A 25,396-nucleotide genomic window follows, 5' to 3' on the forward strand; every position below is an offset into this window, starting at 1 on the left:
GTCAAAAGTCTGTGGATCAACCTTTTTAAACCTACATGACAAAAGTCATCGTGAAAAGGGGCTCAAGTCATGAAGGCAGGTTGTGGAATGACGAACGACCTCTGTAGTCTGTGCTCTTCATACAATAATGAGGGGGCACAGAGGCTGCTCAAATTTAGAATTAGGAGGGACAGAAAAGTTCCTTTATTTGGGAGTTGAGAGTCACAGAGGTTCCAAGGGTTTGCATGCCTTTCAATCTTTCTTCCTCCAGAGGGAGGAAAATCTCTCACAGGCTGACAAGACTCATGGGAGTGGAATCATAGACAGGGGCTGAAATTAATAGGGGGAAGCACTGCTGTTGTCCTTTCCTTTTGTTTCCAGGAAGAAACTTAATGTTTCTTGACTTTATTGTGTTAAAATATTATGGCTATTTCTTGGTTTTGATTAAAAGGATTCTATGGTATTAAATAAACAGAAGACATGCTGTGACAATTTAACTGATATTGTCTGAGAAGAAGTGGTGGGAAATGTAATTAGAAGCACATACAGATTCAGCAGAAACTGAGGTGTTGTTGTAGATGGCTCTTGACAGAAAATGTTTCAAATCTTTTCTTACGCGTGATGAATATTTATGTTTTATAAAACAGACAAAGAACAGAAAAAACATCAAGGCACTCCACACTAAATCAACAAAGCATGCAGCACACCATCCTTTACCGAGATCTGTGCTTGTAGATCACATGGCCATTTTGCCTTTTCTTTGGTATCCAAATGGGGGATGACTTGCTAGCACAATCACACTTGCTATAAACAGATGCATAGAAATGAGGAATAAAGCATATGGTACAGATTTAAACAAAAAAAAACAAAGAATCAGAAAAAGTGAAACAAAATTAGAACTGAGAAACCCAGCTGAAAGGAAAATGGAAACAGTGGAAACCCATCCATAACTTCACGTTCTATGTATTTCACTAAGGGGTATATTAATATAGAACCCATTTTTGGGAGTGAGGTTCAAAAGACATCAATACTATAAGGGTGACTGAACATTCAATGAAGAAAAGACAGTTGTGATCTACACTGAAATTTGGCAACACTACATTTTGCTATCTGGAACACACTACGTTTGCTATTTTCCTTGAAAACCCTTTAATTTACTAAAAATAACTACTGTAGTCCATTAAAACATTCTTAAAAAACAATTCTGGCAAAAACATTTCAAGACTTCAAGACAAATTACGAACTCTACAAAGCCTTCTGTGTTGCATGTAAAGATAACAATATGGAAATACAATATTCTTAACAGTTAGCCACGTCCCGTTTTCAGAAATGCTGCTATAATCGTGTTTAGGTTTGACCAGGACTTACAGCTATCACAACCAGAACTCAGTGAACACATAACTGAAGACTAGAGCACAACATCAAGGAAGAGCTGAACAAGCCCTGCATGTTTGCAACACATATTATAATACCAGATATACCATGTCAGCTACTGTACATGCACATATTCAGTGATGGAACTTACTCAGATGCTGACTGGGAGGGTTTCATGGAAGGAGTGCTTGTCTGTTTTGTGGTGTGAGGAAGCTTGGGGGAGGAAGGCAGGGAAGAGTCTGTGAGTTCTTCTATATCAGAATGTGGAGATGGTGGCTTGGCTGACTTCTTCTTACTGAATGCCTGCTTGAAGGAGCTTCTTAGCTGTAAGAGAAATATCAATTGCAGTTAGTTCTTGAGATACACATGACCAGAAATACAGTCCCTTAAGGGTTAGTCAGTTCATTACCATTATCTGAAATTCAGCCTCGGGTCAGTAAAAGGAAAGCAAAGCATCTCATAAGGAGACTTGGGAGCAGATTCAATCTAGGCCAGTGTAATCCCACTGGTAAAGTAATTCTAGCGAAGCAAAACTGCAAAGGGCAAAACAAAGAGGTTTTGAAGAAAATTAATAAAGATTTGAAAACACATTCAGCTTTTATTTTTTTGTGTTTAAAACAACTACAAACATCTTTGTTTTGGTTTACAAAAACAGATCTGCTTTGCACTGGATGTACTGTATGAGGATACTACAGTATTGAATCTGCTCACTGGGGTTCAGTTAAAGCTCAGCATTCCATTATAAAACAACCACAACCACAACCACAACCACAACAACAACAACAACAACAACAACAACAACAACAACAACAACAACAACCAAAAAACAGTTTGGAAGAAATATAAAGACTGATGCACTATTTTATATTCATGCGTGAAAATTTTAAGTCTTTTAGAAAGTTTGATGTTACTTTGAATGGAAGCTACTTTTCGAATACACATTTGAAAAAAGAATAAAACAAAATACTCAGCTTCTTATAAAACTAAGTTTTTAAAAGCTTGTTACATACAGGGAGGGGGATTTGCATTCTCTGTTTGGCGGGGCTCATGGAAGAGTGAGATGAAAGTACTTGAAAGTGAATATGACAATTCTTTCACTGAGCAGCTCAAACGTTGCTACATTTTACCCTTACCTTGAATTAACAAAGCTCCCTCAGGATAATTTAGGAATAAATATCTAGAATGCCTTAATCTTTTCCTGCATTCACCATTTCCTAAATGAAGGTATTACACATATCAACATTTTGCTGCTGATTTCATATTCTTCCCTGTCTCTCTACAATTCAATTGCATTTACGTACAGTATGTACTCGATGACATTTTTATTCCACTCGAGGTCATTTTCTGTACAGTATGTCTCATATTTGAATATTACTTAAGAGACTAAAGGTTCCATTATTTTAGGTGCATTGAATGATAAACAAAAACTTTTTTTGGATGATGCCGTACTTTATTTTTATTTTTTTTTTACATTGTAAACAAATACATTGAAATGGCATTTCAAGATATTTGCTGTCGCAGCAATAGCTCAGCGTTCAGGTACTTTCAGTCCAGGGCCTCTTTAAATACAAACTATGAATTAGGTGCCAATCAGTTTTAAATAGAAGGAGGGCCGTTGCCATGCAAACATTTGTCCACTGCTATCAGCGCTGAGGGCACGGGGATCTCCCACAGCAGTCAGACTGACAGGACTTTCAAACACTACTGACCTGGGCAGGAATGGAATCGGCAACCTAGAGGTAAAACACACTCACTATTACAATGCTGTTCTGGTACAGGCTGTCTACAAACAGGAACCCCTGTATACAGTATGTGACAGCCCCAGACCATTACAGCTTTGGATGGCATTTTCATATGACTACACTTCACCTTAAAAGTGAATACTTCTAGCATTTTTAAAGTATGGGAATTGCGTCGCTCCCTTGGCAACACTCTTCCTCTAAGGAACAAACATTTACCAACATTTCCGACACACTGGATTCCGTTTCTCATCACTTGGTTTACAGATTCAAATTTACATTGGCAGATGTGTGTACAGCAGGAGGCAATCTGCATCCATTTCTCTCTCATTGTGTCGTCCTTATCTATGGGGGGGACTGGAGAAATGAAGGTTCATTCACAATTGCATGATAGTGTCGCTTTGCACTGATAAGCTCTATAAAAGACACTCAGTGCTGTAATTGCAGTAACAGCACTATAATTTCAATGATAATCTCACTGATTTTGGCTTTGTGCATTACATGATGATCATAATGTCCTGTACAGTATAACCTTTGAAAAGTAGATGGCATTCAATACCACCAAAAGCAAGCAATGCCAGTAAAATTTGTCCCAGTGATCCTGAGGAACAGTGAAATCTTATACCATGCATGTCAGACTTTTAACAAAGGGTTGTTAGCAGGGTGGCAGTCAAGATAATATGGAATACATAAACATTAAAATTAATAATGATAAATGATAGATTATTTGAAAATTTAAAAATAACCTAATAATACTGTAGTGTTTCTATACTGATAGCCTACATATACATGCCATTTTGTTGAGAACAACCCAAGAAACTGAAAACTGCTAAACCCAACAAGCTGTGTACATTTTAGAACTATTTTAATATTGGCTTTTGATATTTGATTTGATTTTGATATTTTAATATTGGCTCACGATATACCTTCAGACACAGATGTCTATTACAACACTTTCTCCATTCAACACCTGCTTTCACTAATTTAGTTCTGGCTATAGTGACTTAAGACAAATTCTGCAGCCCGGTAACCTGCTATCATTTAATTTATGTGGATTTTTCTTAGATTTGTAGTTCTGATTTAAATTTGTCCTGGTAGGTATTAATGGACCAATTCTTATATTTCAATAAGAAGTATAATTTGCTCTTTAGTTTGTTATGGGTTTATTCAATATTTCAACCCCCCAGGCTGGTTTCTTCAAGATAAGAAAACACCATGTTAGACTATTGTAAATCAGAAATCACAGCTGAACAAAAGTATTTGGGATTTGTAAATACGTGGCAGGATTGTAATTAATACCTGTATACTGATGCAGCAAAAAAGCTAACAACATACTGTAACATTATCTATATGCCCAAAGAGCTATTGAAGTAAAAGGTAAATTATTGTGTTTTCATTGTGCATCACTATCTAAAAGTTATGAGGCCAAAATGCCACAACAGCTTAACCCTCAACAGTCCTGTGAATAAATAAAATAAATAATATGCACATAGTACAAAACATAGTCATTATAGACATGTCTAATTTCCTTGAAAACACTGAATGTCTATAAGAAATATGAGTGGGTGTCAGTTAAAAAAAAAGTGCTGGAAATTGTATTGACTAGCTCTTGACAAACTGGTATTGAATAAACAAGATAAAATCATTGAAAGAATGGATTGGCACACTTGTTTTTCAAAGTCAGGTAATTACAGCTTTCTATAGTGCTTTTTTCAACCAGAAAGGAAAAAAACAACAATTTGTAGTGCTTTTTCATCTTTTATGGACAGAAAATAATCTTGAATAAGATGTCCGTTCATCAAGAGAAATACTAAAGGCCGAGTGCAATGAAGCAGTGCTGTACATGCTGTGCTGCCACCTACACAGCTTACTGTGCTTGCTGATCATCTGTTCCCTCTTTCCAAAACACATGCTGAAAGACGGTGCTAACTTTATATTCACCTTGTGTCCTTCAGCCTTGGCCTGCCAGAGTGATATGAAAGATGAAAGAGGGTGGAATTACAAATCGAGGAAATGAAAATTCATGGCCTTTTTGAGGTAAACAATAACGCAAATTAGCCTGCATACAAATACAGCCCTCTGTGTGGTTAACGTATTCAATGCAGAAATCTTAGCCGCCTTTGGAGTGTCTCCTGTGGTGTCTGCTCTTACCCAGCTCTTCTTCTTTTTCTTCTTGGCTTCCGCGTCATTGGCACTGCCAATGCTAGAGTGACTAGTCGCACTATTGATGCTGGACACACTGTCTGAAGAGTGCTGCCTCCTTATTCGCAGGTCTGAAAATTCAATAAGAATTCATTGAGAATTCTCAATTAATCTCTGTACAGTATGTACCTATTTAGCTTTTTTTTTTCCCCCAGCCTCTCTCCCATCTCTCATACAGATAAAAGAAAACACACAAACTTTCACAACATGACAAATGTCTCTCTTTTTGTGAACAAAACAGTTACATACACACTGCATACTGATGTGGCTCTGCTATTGATTCTTTTATTTATCATCATTTCTGAGTTAGAAAGGATACCACAGATGCTAATATCACAAATATTGGTAAACTGGTATTTTATAGATATTCTTGAATAGCCACTTTGGTCAAATTAATACCTGCATTGGTGAAAACATAATTATAAACTTAAGTCTTAATGATCTCAAAAGCACAACATTCTCTTGTGCAACCTAAGCTGTATTTAGGGCTTCAGATAGAAGCCATTTATATCCAGCAATTTTGTCTGTATAAGACAATGTTTCCTTCATGAGAGTAAAAAGGGATTAGACAGCCAAGATCACATGAGGGGGGGGAAGAAAGGTGCATAAAGTCCGCAAGGGGAAGATTTTGTGGAACGTTGAGAAAAAGAAAGCAGTATCTCTCTCATGCAATGATTTATCAATAACACTTGCATTTACCTAACATGGACAGTATATAAAAGAGGACAGATTCAAAAAACACCCAAAGAACTGCTAGAATTCTTGATTTCTACCAGCATTGGCTGTCACGTGTATTCGATGAAGGCCGGTCATAAAAAGTCTCTCCTTGTCATTCCACATTAGTATAGAATTCAAAACATTTAAAGAACCATGTCTCTTATACAATGCCTTCCTTGTTCTTAAAAAGGCGGGGGTGTTTTATGAAACAATACTGTGTGGGCTGAATGGCAATAAATATCCGCCCACCCATGCAGCTTCAGCAGGTATATGCAGTATGTATTTCCATGAGTACCTTTATGTAAGTGGTCAGGGCCGTTCAGTGCAACCTGGATGGCTGCCTGTGCATCAGTGTTCTGTGTTTTCAGTGCTTCAATAGTTTCTCTCAGCTCTGCCAGTTCAGATTCCTAAGAGATTAAAATAAAAAACAATTTAAGCCTGCTATACATACTGTAGCTTTTTAAATCCTTACTATCATATAGCTTTTTGGTCTTCTTGGTGTAACTTTGCAGTCATCTCTGAAGTGCTTCTCTTTAGTTTTACACCAACTTGTACGTATTTCATACCTGCAATTTGAAAATTCCTTCTTTTTATTAAGAACTGTCAAATATGTAATCTAGCAGAGTTTGTGAGCAGCTATAATTTGATAAAAACAAAAATACACACTGCATTTGTCCTCAAACCTAAAAAACTAAAAGTAACACATGCACAAAATACGTAAAAGGGGTAGGAAATGTATTTTATAATAAGGTTTTGAGTTATTTTTACAATATGCCTTTTTAGCTACACTGCATAATACATAAAGGTCAACTTACTAGGATAAGTAAGAGTAATGTGATTCCTTTTCCACAAATAATTCTTAGAGTTTCCTTTTACATTAATGGTTTGTTAGCTGATGAGACACATTTAACAAAGATTTCCCTAATAACTTTCTTTCATGAAGTGTGAATTAAAACCATCAAAGATTGTTTATTTTAGCAAGGAATGAAAGTAGAAAGAAAATCACATTTTATCTTAAGCATTACATATACACAGTCTGCTCACTAATCTTGGTGTCAGTACACTGCTCTGTTCTGTTAAAGATTTAGGAGACTAATCCCTTTCTAATTTAAGAATTTCTGTTTCCGTTAAGTTGGAAGAACAATTATTTCATTTATAGCTTGTGGTGGTACGGTAATTCAGAACAAAGGCTTATTTAAAAATTGGCGAACATTTTTTCCTTTACAGTGACACATGTATTCATTGTTGAAATTAGTAAAACTTGAAAAGCCTTCAATTAGTAAACATTAAAAAAAACATCTACAGAGTGAAGAAAATGTAGCTTCAAGTTGTGAAAACACAATAATAACTACAAAAAAAAACAATTCTGCACTGGGTTAATAAGCTTGCAATAAGAAAAAAAAAAGATATTCATAGATGATACCATTGTCTATCCAAAAATTTGTATTGATAAAAACCAGTGTAAAAGTATGACAAATTAACAAGGAAAAACTTGATCTTATCAAAGTTAATAAGAATTTAATGTTATTTAGAACTTTTTTTGTAAAAAAAATCAGAGACCTTTATAATGATGGTACAGAGCAACTTTAATGTTAACAGTACAGATGTAAAAATAACTTATCACATCTCTTTTGAAAGTCATTGGACCAGATATTTTTCAAATGACTCCACAATTTTCTTGCGCAGTCCTGCCATTCCCAATTTCTAATTTCACATCAGATTCCTAATGTTCAGATCTTGATATTGTTATGAAGTGAATATAGATACAATGGGGAACACCCGGCTTGCGTCAACATTTCCAGCTTCAAAGCAAGGGGATGTAGTGGTTCCAGATTCAGTGATCACATCAATCGTAAAGTTTACCTTCATTAATTAAGTTCTGGGTAAATGATTAAGTGTCAATCAATAAGTATTTGAACCTTATTAGGAGAGCTTGCTATTCTGTTGTTGTCAGGAACTTTGATTTGCTGTATCCCTTGGTTAAAAACTACCTCTCCTGGTTAGTGGGTTTAGGGAGGGAGATACAGTAGGTTTCCATTTATTTGGTGCAGAGAGATTTAACTGCAGGTTGTATTCTATTAAGTTTAGGCAGGTTATCTCTTCTTTTGGCCTTTGTATGCATTATACTGTATAAGAGCTTGAATACATGGTAGGGGTCTGGGGTTTTTCATGGGTGGTTAGGATGTAAGGCCTATGAGACACTTAATTCGTAAATCTGTAAATAGCATAACGTGCATGCAGTACTGTATTTTTATGGTATATGTAGGTTAGCGTGTATATTGTTGCTGTTAATAAATATCTGTTTGACTCAGTGTGCTTGAGTTATTACTATTTCACCAAAGTTTTTTTCCAGAGAACAAAGAATTCATATTCATCTACTGTACCTCCTAATCATTATGATTATTTATTTTACTTATTGATTTATCCACTTGGTCATTTTCTGATTTTCTCCATTTTCATTACCCCTTATTTTTAATGGAATGTAATGTTCATTTCAAAATATTAGCAAGGATTTCTACTTAATATAAAAACCATTACAAATCACTAGAGGTTAGTTGACCTATTGTGTTCATCTTGTTGCTAGGATGGCTTTTCTTTCTGAGAATCTTTTCTGCAGCTCTTTGAGTTCTTTAGGCCTTGAGGCAATAATGTTTGTATGAATTTCCTGCTTTTATTATATTACAGTTTTCCTAAAAATAGCATGCTGAAAAGGTTTAAAATCCTCATAATCAAAAACTTGTGTCAGATTTGTAACATGGAAATGCACAAAGAAAAGGCAGTGTACTATTTACTGTTTACACTACTGAGTGTGCTGTTCTGTTTCATTTTATCAGATTCATCCAACATAATTTTAGCATAATCAGGCTAGAATTCACAGTAGCATGTAAAGAAATTTCACACATGCTTAGAATACATTAAATGAGATAATGACTATTTCTTGAGTTGTTTTCCATGTGAAACAAAGAGATACTGTCCAGTTTACGTCATTGGTATGTCAGGAAGGTAGCTCAGATCTAGAGCTACTGCTGTCTGCAAGCCCTTTTCTTTATTCTGTGAAACCCCTCATCCATTTTTATTTTTTTGTTCGTGATCCATCCAAAATGGAGGGGACACATAAAACTTTTCTCCTACTCCTTCCCTAACAAAGAATAAGCTAAAAGGGATTCCGACTGACCTCATCTCGCTAAGAAGGCTGCTCAGTCATGCACTGACTGCTCTGCAGGAGTAGTCAATGGAATATCAGGTAAAGTCTGTAAAAACTTAGACTGTTGTGCAGGAAGCACTGAAGAACTTTTAATGATTCCAAATTTGAAGTTTTGGTTTCTGTACATACATACATACGAAATACTACAGTTTGGGGTCTTAACTTAGTTGTGGTATTCCAATAACATCTTTCCTGAAGTCTGCTGTAAATGGGGTTCAGTTTCTAAGATGAATTTGAAAAAAACATATGGCACAGGACAGGAGCAGACCCTAAGATCCTTACAACTTAAGGAAAAATCCTATTGAATGATTCGCCTCAATTTTCTTAACAGAACCTGCATGACACCTGCTAGATGCAATTATTGGAATCTGGTACTCAGTCACTCATGTAAGCATTGTCCAGGGGGTGTTTAACATTTTTGGGGATACCCAAATTTGGTTATGTTTTGGAAACAGGTTTTTTTATCACTGCTCTAAATAAGGATGATCCTTGGTCTCCCTGAGTATATTTAGTAAATGATAGCTTAAGTCTTTTTGCTCTTGCAAATGCAGAACCAGATTTGGTTGGATGGTCTCACCATGTATAAAAACATACAATGACTAATGTCATTGTAACATGCTGTCCTAGCCGAGGTCAAGAATGTTTCAGGAAATGTAGCAAACAAAAGTGACAGTAGTAGTTGCGTTGATTATTCACTTCCTTCTCAGACATGGTCTATCTTAAACTGTTATTGTTGTTCTCCACTGTTCTTTGAATTTTGCAGCATTCCGCTGCATGGCAACCTTGCTCACAGACCTAAAACATCCAAACAACAAATTCTTATATTTTTTATGCAGATGAGGCATTGTGTTTTTTCTGTTCTTCTTGTCTGAGTTAATCCCACTACTTTGCATGGACTTTTTTAGACATCGACAGTGCACAAAGGAAACTTATGAAGAGAAAAAAACAATTTGCCATTGTATTCTTTATCATGAGAAGCAGACTCTGCATTTGCAATTTGATCTTAAATTTGACACACGCTTTCGCTGTGCGTCAGTATAAAATGGGACCCACCTTTTGCTCAGCTGTCATTGTCAGGCTTTGCAAGCGACACGTCATGTTCCCCAGGCTCTTCTCAAAAGCTGCAACCAGATGAGCCTGGGCCAAAACAAAATTACAGTATTTATTACTCAAAGTCAGACTTCTACTTCACATAAAGTGACATCTATTGTGTTGCACCTAAGCCACAAGGAGAACTTAAAAATAATGGCATGCTTGATGTTTCAGAGAAAGTTACATAGGATGTCTCTAGTTACATGAAGCTGGGTACTGGAGAAAAAATAAATACAGGTATGTATGAAGTCACATTTAAAGTCACAAATTAAATTTACAAACATACAGTATGTGATTTGAAGACAACAGCAGTAAAATCAACTGCAGTTTGCGATTAGAGCTACAGTATTTCATTTGCTCTAAATGACAGATTACTTCTCTCTGATGCATTCAGATGCCTCTTCACTCCTTCTGAGCTCACAATGAAGTTTTATGTTGCATGGCTTTTGGCAAATAAAAGCTGTATTCCACATTCAATCCACAGCTTTCAGCTTCCATTTCATGAAGGAAGAGAAATTATAGTCTTGGCAAGAATTCTGAGTTCTGTTGAATTTATGCTTCCAGCTTCAATCATGGCAGTATTTATCTCCTTCTGCGACACTAGGAATAACAACTAATTTTTTAATTGTCACCTTCAGCTTCAACAAAAAATCTTCGTTATCCTAATGGCTGTCAAAATAAGCAAGCAAACCATTATAATGAAACAATACAAGATGCAGATTGCGGTTTAAATAAGCAGTGTTATGGTTTCTGAACTTACTTATACTATAGTTTGGGGATTTGCTTTAGTTGCTAGATTCCGAGAAGACCTTGTCTGTCATCTGTTGTAAATGTGGACTTGGTTTCTGAGATCTGATAGGACAGAGGCAGACTCTTACAGTACATCCTTATAATAGTTATAACAGTATCTGAAGAATGCAGAGCCATCCATAAGGATTGATCAATAGGCCCTTGTCAAAATGAGCTAAATTCTAAAACTAATACCAAGAAACACCATATCACACCCCAAATCTGTTATAGATTCCTACAAGAGCTAAGTGTTGTGAGTGCTGTGTAAAACTGTATTGCTAATTATGAATCATATTTGCTTCTGCGCAAGCACTGTACTTTCTGTGATTTTTTATATCTATTTTTTCAGTATAACCTTTCGATAAGATTGAGATAATTTCTATCTTTAAGACTGCATTTTAAAACAGAAGCCTGACTATTAATTTATTTTGCTTTAAAATGCTAACTCATGCTGAGCAGAATTGGAATATAGGTCAAAATATGTAAATAAAAACTATTTTTATTTCGTTTTTGCATTGATGTCAGATAAAAAGAATCTACACTTATATGAAATAGTACTTGTGCTTGTAAACTGATCCTAGACATCTGGAAAATATATGTAGGAATGTGAGATAATGCATTAAATTAACTTGGAAAATATTTAAATATTTATGAAAATGGCACTGAACCAATTGTGCATTAAGGTACATATGTACATTTGCTACATAAATGGTGGTTTTAACAGCAATATTGTTGAAAATTGGATTTGCTCAGTTAACAGTCATTTGGATAAATGTATGAACAGTGTTTCAAGAACTATTTTAAGTTACATGTTCAAACTTTACTTCATCTTAAGAAAAGAGAAAGGCATTACAACCCAAACTAAGTGCAAACTAGATGCAGATTCTGGATATATTTTAGTATTATGACTGACAAACCCCCAGAGTAACAGTTGAAATAAAGAACAGTCATTTTCAAAGTAAACGAATAAAGTCTATGAGATGAGTAGTAATACCCAAGCAATAAAATGTCAGTCATTGAAAGGACTTTAAAAGTTTTAAAAGAGACTTAAAATGTAATCCAATGCATAATGTCTACGTCAAAATTATTTTTAATTTTTTACTTCCGTTAAGATGCAATTATGATTTAAGAGCCTTCTTGTGCTGAAAATTATTATTAATTTAATTAAGTGTTGAAGTAACCTCTAACCAGTTTATTAAAAACACAAACAAGACTTTAAAAATCATACTTTGTGATGCAGCCTTATACACAAAATCTCAAACTGCTGAGTGCTTGCAACTATAGCAGGTGGGTCCATTAAGAACTGCATAACAAATGTAATGAGATCTTTCACAGTATCAACCCAAAAGGCAACTTTTAGCAAAAAAAAATATGTTAGATGTTTATTTAACAAACAGTTGACCCTCTACCCTGACCTTTCCTGATGCCAAACTCATGAACATTCACATAAAACCATTATTATTAAGTAACTGCACCCGCTGGTACAAGCAAACACATTTTAAATATCAGACAGTTAACCTGCACTATTACTACAAAAACTCCTATTCATTATGTCACAGCTAAGCCACATAATCTTCAATTTTACACACGTAGCTCAACTGCTTCCCTCATACTACAGCAATAACGTGCTCCACAGCAAAGGTTCCCCCACCTGCTGTGTCTGAAGAAAAGGCTGGGCAGCAGCCCACAGGTCTGGGGGACGAGCTGCTGACACGTGCCTGTAACTCCTGCTGTGTCTCAGCCTCTCACTTCTGTCATCCCGCCTCTTAGTAACTGGATAGTGATTAAGAACCGGCCACACCATGGAATTTGCCAACGAGTTGCCTTTGCCTTCCAATGACATTCTGGCTCTTCGCATGCATAGAAGTCCACACACCGAGACTTATCTGTTTACTAACTAGAGAGCAAGAGACAGAGTGAAGGGAAGGCAGGGCAGATCAGAGAGAGGGAGGGGCAGTCGTGTAAGTTCTGATGTGAGCACCTCTGTAATAACAGATGGAATGTAAGCCTGCATCAGGCAAAATACAATCTCATTTCTGCTGGCAGCTTTTTTTTTCCTGCTAGGCCATTTCTTTGCACAAATTAAAAAACACAAAAGGTAAGTAAAAGGAAATCCTGGACATTGCACAACTAGAAGTATACACCTCTGTGAATGGCCTTTGTACTGATAGGTTTATTTGAACAAAAATGCTTTGGCCTCAATTCAAATGTAGCTTAAAGGCTGTCAACTGCTTCTTGTTCTTGTCCTGAAACGGGAGTTCAGTAACTAACACTGGAAGCTGATATAACCAAGGACACCTTAAACTAAAAGGTGTTATTCAGATATCACCTTTTCTGGTGTTTTAAAAGACCAGGCAAAAGAAAAAACTCAAGGTTATAAAACACTGACAAAAGATCCTGAATTAGTTTACTAAGGTCCATTATTGACGTTGAAATAGCCTTATAGCATTTGAACATTGAAGTGTATTTCAAAATAATTTAATTTTACAATTAGAAAATCATCTGCTCCTTTTACCTCTAAATGCTTAAGACAAAGTCTGTGTTCTCTCAATTCCTTTCTTTTTCCTTTAAGGTGAACTTGCACTGATAAAAAACATGACATACCTTTCAGCATAAACATTTTAAATTCTGTTTTCCCATTACATTGATCAATACATATTAGCTTTATTATTTTAAGCAATGAATGTACCGGTACCAGTATTGAGATTGGTAGATGAAATGGAGTAGGAAAATTAGTCTTTATACACTTACAGTAAATGTTTTGATTAGCAGCATTAATTAGCAGTGTTAATTATCTGTTCCTGATGTACAGTAGATAATTATAAACTGTTCTAACCTACTGAAACCTGAAAACATTAGAAAACTGGCTGAAGGGAAACCTATTAGAAAGGTAAAAACAAAATAAGCAACAGCAGCTCAATTGACTGCAAATTTAATCAAACACAGACCACCTTGAACACACGTAGTGGGATTCCTTTGTCAGGTTGCAGTGAAAAAAACTGCTCATTACACCTGGCAATGTACTGTATGTGTACAACTCCAATGGTGCGAAGAACATACTATAGGCAATACCATAGTATTATAAGCATTGGAGAAATGTGATATGGCCAGATGAATCAAGGAATACACTGCTGCACCAACTTAAAGAAGTTTACAGCCTTGGGTGCTTGGTTTCAACAGCAGTTGTGTTATGTTGTGAAAAATTTCAGCAAAAAGAAATTCTATTGTCCAAATCCCTTATTTTGTATTGAGTAATAATCTTCAACACATTTAACAGGACTTCTTTCCTGCCAGGAGGTATCTTTCCGGTTGGTAGTGCATGACACTGAAGATATCCATACTGTATGTCCGTATGTATATTTTTCGAATGTTGCCTGAGACAGCATTTTCTACTGTACCTCCATCAATGAGGCGTGAGTTTACTTTTATTGCCATTTCCCAACCGAAGAATTCCAGATGCTGGAATTCACTCATACAGGCTGTACTGGTCTCATGTAGTAGTAGTGTAGTGCCCTGTTAAATGACTGTACATTGGTTCAATGGTTCTGGTTAGAACAATGGTTTACATTGTTCTTACCAGAATTCAAAACACAAGCATAACGATAAATTCCATATTACTATGCTTGTTATTTTAAATAAAAGATTTATTGTTAGAATATGCAGCATTTCAAGTTCATTATTATATTGAGAATCATAAACTGCTGTTGGCACTTCTTTTTTACTGGAAATGAAAAGTGCTACTTCACAAGTAAAAAAAAAAAAGAAAATCAATGTTACTTTCATGACCAACTGGAGTAAGAAAATATGACAATACCCAAAGTTTAAAAGGTACAACAACAAAATTTGTTTGACTATCATAATTATGCAGTGCTTACTGTAACATGTTTGAGTATGAAGTACAAGGACCTGTAATGCATCTGTAGAAAATAATAGAGCTCACATCCCATTTGTGCATTCCATATTATCCCCTGAGACTGAAGAGCAACAAAAAATGCAAGAACACCAACATGGCGAGGAACCGCAAGGCAGTGAGAGTTTGCATTTCCCAATGCAATAAGTACACACATGAAAGCAATACAGATTCATGTGTTTTATTTCTGTTGCAGTGACTAATGCATAAAGTGGTCAGACTTATCAGACCCACTTATCAGAAGCACTTCGGATATGCACCACCTGTGGATGCAGCAGACAGGCGAATTATGCTCAATATCTCCAATCATAGGAGACTTAACCTGTGTTGACATTTCCTGTTATACACGGCTCAATAAAAGACCAAGGGTACATGGCTCCTGGAATATTCCCAGCAGGAAAACTGCACCACAAAATCAGCAGGGTCTTCAAGGGTTCACTGAACTCCACTTTTACTCCCAGAAGAGGGGATGCACGGGTCGGTTTTTTTTCCCCCGCACCCGTCCGCGGTGGTGAGAAATGAACCCACACCCACCTCACCTGATCTAAAATCTTTTTTTTTTAACTCGAGTCCGCCCGACCCACCCGCTCAACGCTAGGATGCACCTTTTGACCCATGCCTTCTGATTCAAGTGTAACAATCCAACAACAAGATAATTAATTCTGAGAGAGTAGCTGAGGAGTCGCTTTTACACACAATGTCTTACGATATACAGCACCTGGACATCATCAAAGACCTGCACACATAGGTCCCAGCTTACTCTTCAGTATATGCTGCACGTCTACAGTGGCCATATCATGACTCAGTATTATTCAAGGTCCAGCATGATTGCAGCTTGCGCATTAGTTGGATGAGATTAGAGTGGATATTCACACTTTGTGCTGTGGGACAACAGTATGAGTAGGACACTTTCAGGCTGTTTTCATTTAATCTTTGCTGGTATCAGAGCATGAAAGAGTAGCGGGAAATGAAGTTGACTGGCAGTTGGCATTTCACTGTTAAAAATTCAAACACCCTATCATGCAATTAAAATAAGGTTGTATTTAAGGCATACAACTTATAACAGTGTCATGTCTACTTTTGTAGTCAAAGAAATAGGCATGCAGTATGTAATACATTTGTAAGTTTCTTCTGAAAAGTGTTATCTAGCCAAACAGTAGCATTGTGCTTCAAGAGAAAGTAACTTTCTGCAAAAAATAATTACTATTTTAATCTACAAACAAAATCACAGGGACAGTTCTTAAAAAGGAATGTGAGCTCATCTTCACTTCGCCTAACTCTACAGCTCTGCATTTTCTTGACAGATACATTCTTAACTGTGGAACATGGTGATTAAAGAGATCACTACGATAAAGAATGTCTTAGTTTCTCCTTTTGATCACCCTCCTCACAGGCAGACAACTGATGAAATGTGCTTCAAAATTCAGAAAGGAAGGAGCCATTTGGGTCTTCCAAACTTGGCTTCAAATTCCTTCAAAACTCTTGATTGTTGGAGAGGTTTGTGTGACTAATTCCTGTCTCACAGTAGCATGTCTTTATCCGTCTAAGTTAACATTTCAGCCCACCTGTGTGCAAAATTTGTCACAGATGACAAAGGCAGAACATCTTCGGCATTCTTAACATTTGTACAATTAGCCAATTCGATCTGTAAATCAGGTGTGCAGGCACTACATTAAAGGACACAAATTAATTGGTCAGGACATTCAAAATCCTGTTTTCATTTTAAATACAATAGATTTGTAGAGAAATATCTATTGCACATAATAATATAAAAACAGCCCTAAACTATAACACGCAGTCATTTACAAGAGGTTGAATACTTAAGTTTATATACTACGCACTTTTTCTGTATATTAGCAGTTTTTTAGAAAGCATAATTTCTATTACAAATATGAATAGTAGATCCAATCAGTCACTTTACTTACGTTGGCAGACAGCTGTGACGTCAAAGTAGCAACCTTTTCCTGGGAGGCATCAAGTTCTCTTCGCAGTTTTCTAATTTGCTGTGGGCACAAAGAGAAAATTGTATGTCTCTGGCTTAGCCTTTTTATACACAGCAAAGTAAAATGTACAGTACTTTCTTAGAAGAAATTATTTTAAAAATCCAGAGGAAACTTTTACAGTTAACAATGCTGTATATATCTGAGTCCTTCGCTTTCCATTCTAGAAAGTTTTAAGAGAGTACAGTATGTGTGCCACAGGTTCAGCACTCAATATAAATGAAAATATAATTAAATTACAGAATTAAAGACAGTGACAAAGCTTAAATGTAAATGGTAGATTACCGTAACATTTTGGATGGTTTGGACCTTAACAAAAAAAAAAGAATAAAATTAACTCTATGTTGCATGCTACAGTTCCAAACAGCAAAAACTGTGAAAATTAGTCAAGGCAAGCAAAGAAATAATTCTGTTTTCATTACATAACTTCATCATTTGTCAAGATGGTTAAAAAAATTGCACGCAATAATATAATAATACCAACTAAACAAATACCAGCTTTCCCCTTTACTTTCTTTCATGCTGTATGTTTACAAGTATTTTTACATAAAGAAATTCCAAATAATGAAAGATTACACCTCTATATATAGTGGAAAGGGTGTGTCCAGTTCAAGTATAATTTCAAATTGAAAACTAATCATATTATAGCAAAAATGGTTAAAATGCTGTTTGGAAATAAACAACATAATCAAAGTGATTAATTTATGATTCAGTGTTAAAAGCAATGCAACATAGGGTTAAACAGTTTTGCTAGGTGAATTTTTCAATTGTAAACTATAATTTAGCAAGCAGCAGCTGTACGCTGCTCATCAAAAAGAAACTTGATCTAGTGTAATCCAGCTGTGATTTTGATCAATGATTTTAAAAGTTGTGTTGTTTAAAGTGGTCACTGATATTTGTGGAATTAAAATCCACAGGCATTATAATCTCTTGCAATTTAGAGACAAAATATTTTATTTTTAAGAAATAAAAAAGTGTAATGTTTCAGTAAATCTGGAATTCAAAATGGAAAGAAGTTTTGCAATGTAATTTTAGACTGAACTGCATTGAAACTGCATCCCTAACACCATTACAAATTCTCCACTTTGTACATCATAGAGGTTTCCAGATAGGTAAAAGCATGCTGTACTGTATGCCTATCATAGAGGTATAACGTCACCACAAAGTACTGGATATGGCATTTGCTGTGGGCTAGTGGGTTGTTGAAATTTTAACAGGTCTTAGTTTTAATAAACATTCAGTTTTTTAAAATTAAATTTTAATAAACTCGTGTGCCGGAAGACTGATTTGTTCCTAAGTTAAGATGTTATATTTACAGTACTGTACTGTATGGGTATATATTTTCTTACCTCTGAATGAGCCTTTTCTTCAGCCTGAAATGAAGGGAAATAAGTAACGTGAATTAATATTTGTTACAATTCAACTCAAGTAATTACAAGTGTAAAGAAAATAAACCATTGTAAGGCAAAAACAGGTGTGTATAACACAACCAAGCAACAAATCCTGTCACCCCAAAAAGTCATCCACACATTATCAGAAAGGCACTTATTTCTGTTCAGAGCCATGGCAACCCAGAGCCAACAATGAAAGTATGGAGTGCATATTGCACCCTGGATGAGTCTAGAGCAGGACACACACACACTGACAAGGACAACTTAGAGATGCCAATTAGTCTACCCAGCATGTCTTTGGAAAGAAGAGTAAACTGGAGCACCTGGGAGGCAGAAGGTATCCCAGTATGGAATCTAATAGAATCATGCCATCATCAGCAAACATTAAAACCTCAATTTTCACGGGTTCTAATATTTGCAGTTTCGCCTATTCATGCAAAATGTTTAGTGACCACTATTGCTGCATTCACGGACCAAACTCGCCTATTTGCGGACTGCACAATATGAGCACAAATGCAGGCACTCACTTGCATTTCTTCATCTTTAGCAACTGCTGACTACAGAAAAGCTTTTTTTCACCATATCCTAACTGTATTTTCTTCATAAGGTATTAAGTCCCACATTTGCAAAATCTCCATTTGTAAATACTTCAAAGTATCAAACTCTTGAGAATACTAAAATTTTAGTGTACTTAGTTGTGGAAAGAGGAATCCAAGAATTGATCTACAGTACATGATAAAAAAAAAAACTTAGGGTAACAGACAGTGCCCACTGCTACAAACAAAGCTGAATGACCTCTAAGTAATAATTTAATTTTATCTGGATGTTGCCACTCCTATAAATCCGACATTGTAATACTAGTGAAAACATGGTTTGTATTGTTTTTATTATATATACTACATCATGTAGAAGGCACTCAGCACTGCTCAAATTAATTAATACCGTCAAGTATCTTCACTGAATGTTGGTAATTATTAATAATTAATCACATACTTACAGAACTTGTATCCTAAAGAATACCTAAAGCAGTTTTTAAGCGAAGACCTACTGTATCAATTACTGAAGAGCATTGCCCACTGGGTGAGACGTGCAAAATTGTTTCACCAACTTAATTAAGGAGGAACTTTAAAATAGGTCAGATGTCCAAGCCCAGGGCAGAATTTATTCAGGCTATCAGGGTTAATAGAAAACAATTCCATGGGATCATTAATAACCCAATGATCTTGGTTTAACATCTTAACCAAAGGAGAGCACTTCCTATAGCACAATGTTCTTAGTCACCATACTTAGGCATTGATTTTTGAAAGTTTTGGCAGAGATTGAGTAGTTCTTGCTTCTGGTCCATTAGAAACACTTACAGTAGGACTGTGTACTCTCTTTCCTTGAAGATCTCCTATCCCAGCAGAAACAAGTCCAAAGCTTTCTTAACTTATGAAACCTGACCAGATCAGGCTAAAGGATGGTAACACTACTGTTGCACTGGTCTTAGTGTTTATGTTAACACGTCTTTTGTTAGAAATGCAAATTTATAATCTACATAAATATAGATTGCACACTACTTGTACGGTACTGTATGTCAAGTATACCACCCATCCACCTAGCTTCATACAAATCACAATTGCAGAGGAGCCTATCCTGGTAAGCACTAATACTGTACATATCCCTTAAAAAGAAAATTATCAATTTTGTTTTCCTAAAACATAAGGCCTTATTTCAAAACTATAATTTATCTCACTATTCTTTCACACACTACTAAAAATGTTGCATGTTTTCCTCAAATTTTCAGCTTTTCCACATACTGTACTACAAATGAGCAGTTTCTCTCACTCTTATACTCTATTCTATGTGGTTTGACCAGCTGTGAAAATTAAACTGTGTGGATGAATACTGCAATTTCTCCTGAGTCCAGAGAGTGGGAAGTAATTCATACTATTTCACATCTATAAGACTTGTATTTATGATCCTAGCATTTATAAAAATCAAAGTAGCCTAAAACATGATTAAATCTATGCATCATATAAGAAAATAAGCAGCCTGAATTACTTTTAATAGCTCAACAAATTAAACCAACATGATTTGTCTATGATAATAGGGGTCCTTCAGTAGAAACCTTGAGGGAGGTGTGGGTGACATGGGAGGGTGACATGGGATGGGTGTTTTATGGGTGAAGAAAATATTTTATTTTTTAACATTTAAAGATAAATGTTCTGGTAGACAGGGGTTTTTAGTTTTCAAAAAATATGAAAGTCTTTAACTTCTTAAACACTTGATTCATTAAAAACAAAGATCCATTGATCACAAGCCTAATGAATTCAGCTGCTCAACTTTAAAGTATGGATCTTTTAAAATTAAAACTTTGATTCTGAACAGATTACTTGTATTGTCAAAAAGAGCAAATCTCCCTGGCTGTTCATTTACATAATATTACAATATTAAATATAATTTAATTTGAAAGTAAGACAAACAGATAATTAATACAATTGGTAATCATAACAAATTCATTACTTTTAATTTGTTGAACATTTAAGTGATTACGAACGAGTGATTTCACCGCCGCTAGAAGTAGACTTTACCTTCATTCTCAGGTTAAGTGACCCATAGAATGAGAATATAATATACAGTATTATCCTTCCAGTAGAAACTTTGTGCACATTTATTATAACAGGCTTAGAATTCTCTTGCACAGGAATATATAAGTGAAACATGAATGAACCACATTAGCCACATCCTTCTACTACAGAATTGCTTATAATTGAAGCTCAATTACAGTGTCAAACAGGTAAGAGCTGCAACTGAACAATCAATAACCATGAAATTGATACAAGGCTCAGGCGACATGGAAGGGATTTTGAACATAATCTTAATACTACTGTATGTTAATACCAATGTACTGTACAAGTGAAGACCTTTGCAAGTGACAGATGGGACCTTGGTGTAGAGAGACTCAGAGTTGTTTCAATGTTTGCCACTCAGTGAAGCGCTGGCAGGAGGTAAACTGTCCCTAGCTCATGTTCTCTTGCTAGTGAGACTAAATGACTACACCCGTGTGAGCCTCTGTGCTGTGCATCACTAAGGCCTTTAAGACTGTTTACACAAACCTCTTTTAAAGAAGCCAAAACTGAAATACCGATGTTCAAGACTTGTTAAAGACAGGTTACATAGCATGTAAACAATTAGCACAGGAAATTGTGAAATAATAATTGTGAATAATCCCTTACCATTTTTCAAGAATCTGTAAAAATATAGTGTTAAGACTTCTACATTATGGGTAAACTGTAATTGATAATGGTAGAAATAGCCCTTTGATAATCACTCTATGTTATATTTGAATGTGGAATATTGTTCAGAAAGGAAAACACTTTTAATTTGTTATTTAAGTTTAAGTTTTTTTTAATTGACGAAAACACATTAAAACAATTCACAAGACACTGACATACTATGCTGTGATGTACAGTATATTAAACTGATAGTTGTTTGCTAGAATGTGCCCCTTTCCTCTAAAAATGTATTTTCTTGAAGAGCAGCACAGAGTGATACTCACTGCGGAGTACAGAGAAGATGTACTGGAAACCAGTGATAGTGAGGACCCATGGACTGCAAAAAATAAGAAATTTGATCAGACCTTTTGCTCTAGAATTTTTAAACAAAATATCAAAGGAAATTTCACATCACTTGTATTGTCCTACAATTCTAAACATGAGAAAAGTTCCCAACAGTCTCCACTACTACTCTGTACTCAAGTACTTATATCTATATATGTCTATAAAAGATACTGCATCTGTAACATATATATATATGTCATCCTGAATAAGAGTTACAGAGGGATAAGTGTTGTGGCTACAGATATAAGATAACGACATTTATTGGCCATATACAATTTCTTGCATAAGGAATTTGTCTTTTTGCATTCCCCAGCTTGCTCTCCATGAGACACACAGACAGGGAGAGAAGCTTGGGGTCAGAGTGCAGGGTCAGACATTTATATGGCACCCCTGGAGCAGTTGGGGTTAAGAGCCTTGCTCAGGGGCCCAACGGAGGAGGATTCCTCTGCTGGCCACGGGATACAAACCAGAAACCGTCTAGCCACAGGCTCAGATCCTTAGCCACAGAGCCACCGCACCGCCCCCATATATACATACAGTATATGTTTATGCCCTCACAAAAGGGGCATTCCCAAATACTCAGTACTTTTGCCAGGCACTGTGTGTATATCTATGAATTTAAAGAAGAACTCTAATTGAGGTTTTCCTGTGTCTTTTATAAGTCACAAGCACTATCCATGGCCTTCAATGTACGTGATCTTCATCCATCCATCCCTCCATTATTTTTACACTTTATATTAAAATGTACATGAAAATGAAATGAAAAATAATTTCTCTGTGACTGCCACCAAATGAATCTTAAAAATGCCATAATTATTTTCAGGTTTTAGTTCCACATAAGATATGTCTTTGCCATGTCATGAAGATGACAATCTTATCCATACTTGGTCACCAGCTACTTGGTAGTGGAGTTAACTACATTTATACATACTACAATTCATTTCACTACATTTATAAATGATAAAGAACACCGACATGCTCCAGTCCACCTGCTTACCTTCTTCCGTGCTGTCCCTGAAGGACTCAGAGCGGCTCATGCCATGATGCCGCTCCTCAAGAGAGGTGGCACTGCCACACAGGATATGGGACTCTCCGTAAAGGTCAAAGGCCGAGTCCTGAGCAGGAATACTGTTCGAGCGGCTCATACTTGGTCCGGGGATGTTGAACTGTGACAGGTTTGTGGGGCTCACTAAATGACAGAATAGAAATCATTAAAAACTTTTAAAAATGCCCAGGATACAAATGAGACACAACATGTAAGTTGAAACGTGAAGAATGGTGAGGTGAAACTAAATGTAGAGCATTATATGAACTAATGGTGTCAATACTGTAACTGTTCAAGATGTGAAGCATTCAACACAGAAGGAGGAATAGTTACATTGAGACTTAAAAGGTGATCTTAATGCAGTGAATGTAAAGATGATGAAGAGACCCACCCAGGTTGGAGTAGTGGTATTTGCAAGCTGCTGAGCTGGAGGTCCCAGAAGGGGAGGCAAGTGGGGACTGACTGCCGGTGTCCTGCAGCCCCCCTGTGGAGTGAGAACGGAGCCACTCCTTCCCCTCCTCCTGAGAGGTCTGCCGAGAAGATGGCGGATACCTACAGAAGGTAGGCAACACTGTAATCAAGGCTCTCTTCCACTCACACATACTGTACGTATGCAAGTGGGTGGACACACACAGTAGACACAAACCCTCTCTCACACAAATATGGAGACTGCTCTCTATTTAATGGCTGATAGCTGGGGGCACCCTTATCACTTCAGTTAAGCCCTTTCGAGAATGTATTCATGCTTAATCCTGTAAGTGCATAAGCAAGATATTTCTATTTCTGCAGCCTTGTGTGCCTCCTTTCAAGATAATGGAACACAAGGCTGTCAGTTTTAATATTTTTATCTTCTTTTTTTTCTGAAAGAAAAACTTGTTTATATTTCCCTTGTGTCAACAGTGAGTTGATCTTGCACTTCTCCAGAAAGAAAGCCTCATTCAGACTCTTAACATTTCTCACATGAAATACTTGGTGTGTCGGTGAAAGATTGCATTGTCAGAAAGGCTTCATCCCGTATACTTTGGAGCTCAAGGGAAAAATGTTTTGGCAAATTTCTAAATTATTATTATATAATAAAATCATTTATTACCAGGTTTGTTTTGCCTTTTTATTCATTATTTGTTAATTAAGGTTAATTGTTAAATTTAGTTTAATTGTTAGATTTATTGTAGAATATGCTTTTTTATGAATGAAATGATATATGGTTAATACTTATACAGAAAAGAACAAACTATAGGAAAGATTAAACATAATTCTGGGTATTCTTCTGCTTATTGGAATCAAATCTAAGTAAATTCTGTGGTACTGTTTTTTTCTGATTTCAACTGTGTTGTTGGACTTTTGTTGTACCAGTACTTCTTTGTACTAGCAGAAAAAACAAAAGCTTTGAACTACATCTATTCAAGGAATTACCTTCTGTAAAAGTGAAGGATAACAATTTTAATCGGTTGGTGACCAATCATTTCTTTAAATGGAAACATCTGCCTCACTAAATAAATACAAGTACACACAAACGCTGTACTTAAAACACACCAGAAAACCAATGGCAATCTTTTGTCATTTTAAACAATTTTCAGCATGAAAAATGTTCAAGAATATAAAGGAACATCGTTGTTCCACAGACATGCTATAATTTATTTCTTCAATTTGATCCATCAGGAACAGCTCCAGCCAGAATAACATAATGAATGAGACAGCAATCAGGAAAACATAATCAGGAACACATTCTGGTCTGAACGAACTGTTGCTTCTTAATGAGGCTAGACATCATGTCAATTGATCTCAAGGAAGTAAGCCAGGTACTGTATAAGTATTGCTTTTTGTCACTAATTTCTGGCACTATAAAAGCAATCTAAACACTTTGATTCAGCACTTACAGTCTGCCTCTTTTCAAATCTTTGCATCCTGTTGCAAACAATGGTTACAGAAGAAATTATTTGAAGGTCATTGATTGAAGAATCAATGAATCAAGGTGGATATGTTTATATACAGTATGGGGTCTACTATTACCTACTGAGGCAGAAAGCACCTACAGTATGAGCCATTGATATGTTGATAACAAAATACAATTTTATTTCTTTTTAATTTTGGAGGGCAATGAAAATCCATATCAGTCTGGACATGAGCAGTTCTCCAAATAAACTGTATCAACTCATCCTTCCTCAAGTCTGCACCTCCATGTTATATGTCTATCTGAGAGCTAGGGATTGTCCCAGCAAAATCTTGTGTTCTCTGTTTCTTTCTATAGTCATGGATGAGATAAGCATCTTTTTGCAGGACAAGCAGTGTTAAAGATTTAGTGTGGTGATTGTGTTGATTCTAAAGGTTAAATACAAAAATAAAGTGGCTAC

General features: G+C 35.9%; 1 protein-coding gene across 9 annotated transcripts in view; it reads right to left on the minus strand.

The window, feature by feature from the left end:
- Positions 1–25,396, minus strand: part of nav3 (neuron navigator 3) — a 424,757-nt gene that overhangs the window by 21,104 nt on the left and 378,257 nt on the right. For 4 of the 9 annotated variants that reach the window (XM_088647283.1, XM_088647279.1, XM_088647284.1 and 1 more), the window contains 11 exons: positions 23,437–23,597; positions 22,998–23,189; positions 21,940–21,992; positions 18,357–18,380; positions 17,293–17,316; positions 16,933–17,010; positions 10,270–10,353; positions 6,307–6,418; positions 5,244–5,365; positions 3,063–3,086; positions 1,505–1,677 (listed from right to left, as the gene is read on the minus strand). In XM_088647283.1, coding sequence (XP_088503409.1) covers positions 1,505–1,677; positions 3,063–3,086; positions 5,244–5,365; positions 6,307–6,418; positions 10,270–10,353; positions 16,933–17,010; positions 17,293–17,316; positions 18,357–18,380; positions 21,940–21,992; positions 22,998–23,189; positions 23,437–23,597 — 1,047 coding nt within the window. Of the gene's footprint in view, positions 1–696; positions 784–1,504; positions 1,678–3,062; positions 3,087–5,243; positions 5,366–6,306; positions 6,419–10,269; positions 10,354–16,932; positions 17,011–17,292; positions 17,317–18,356; positions 18,381–21,939; positions 21,993–22,997; positions 23,190–23,436; positions 23,598–25,396 lie in introns of all 9 variants that reach the window. The other 5 variants (XM_088647280.1, XM_088647287.1, XM_088647286.1 and 2 more) reach the window with 4 other exon arrangements.

The sequence above is a fragment of the Lepisosteus platostomus genome, chromosome 9 (genome assembly GCF_059453375.1).
Source record: "Lepisosteus platostomus isolate fLepPlt1 chromosome 9, fLepPlt1.hap1, whole genome shotgun sequence".
In the NCBI taxonomy this organism is placed as follows: Eukaryota; Metazoa; Chordata; class Actinopteri; order Semionotiformes; family Lepisosteidae; genus Lepisosteus; species Lepisosteus platostomus.